Source organism: Priapulus caudatus, unplaced genomic scaffold (assembly GCF_000485595.1).
Source record: "Priapulus caudatus unplaced genomic scaffold, Priapulus_caudatus-5.0.1 Scaffold562, whole genome shotgun sequence".
NCBI lineage: Eukaryota > Metazoa > Priapulida > Priapulimorpha > Priapulimorphida > Priapulidae > Priapulus > Priapulus caudatus.
In genome coordinates, this window is record NW_014577623.1 from 1 (window position 1) to 449 (window position 449).

At 66.6% G+C, this 449-nt stretch overlaps 1 protein-coding gene across 1 annotated transcript in view; it reads right to left on the reverse strand.

Annotated features, from left to right (window-relative positions):
• Positions 1-11: 11 nt before the first annotated feature.
• Positions 12-449, reverse strand: part of LOC106811669 (cerebellar degeneration-related protein 2-like) — a gene marked incomplete at its 3' end in the record, with an annotated part of 13,680 nt that continues 13,242 nt past the window's right edge. Inside the window, exon 3 of the mRNA XM_014815370.1 lies at positions 12-62. Within this exon, the coding sequence (XP_014670856.1) occupies positions 12-62 (51 nt within the window). The remainder of the gene's footprint in view (positions 63-449) is intronic.

Below are 449 nucleotides of genomic sequence, written 5' to 3' on the forward strand. Positions count from 1 at the left end.
GGTGGCGCCGCGATCTCGCGCCGGTCGACGTACGACCGCAGCGCCTCCTGGCTTGCGTACAGGCTGCCGCCGCTGCGCAGCTTCAGCCATTCGGGATCGCGGATCTCGCGCACGTCCTCGTGCTCGACTTCGGACTCGAGCCGCGGTGGCGCCACCTCGAGGGAGCTTCGGCAGCGCGCGCACAGCTTGCGTGAGTCGATGGCCGCGCGCTGCATCTGCGCCTGCATCGCGGCGAGCTTCTCCTGCCAGGTGGCGCCAGCGTCGCGGAGCCGCGTCTCGAGGGCGGAGTTCTCCTGCAGGAGGCTGCAGAGCTCGCGTTCCGCATCCTCGCGTCGCCGTCGCTCGACCGCCTGCTGCTGCTTCAGGTAGCGGATGCTGTCACGCTGCCTGCAAAGCCGAGAGAGAGTTTTATTTCTATACACGTTGACTCGTTTTACCACAACAAATCG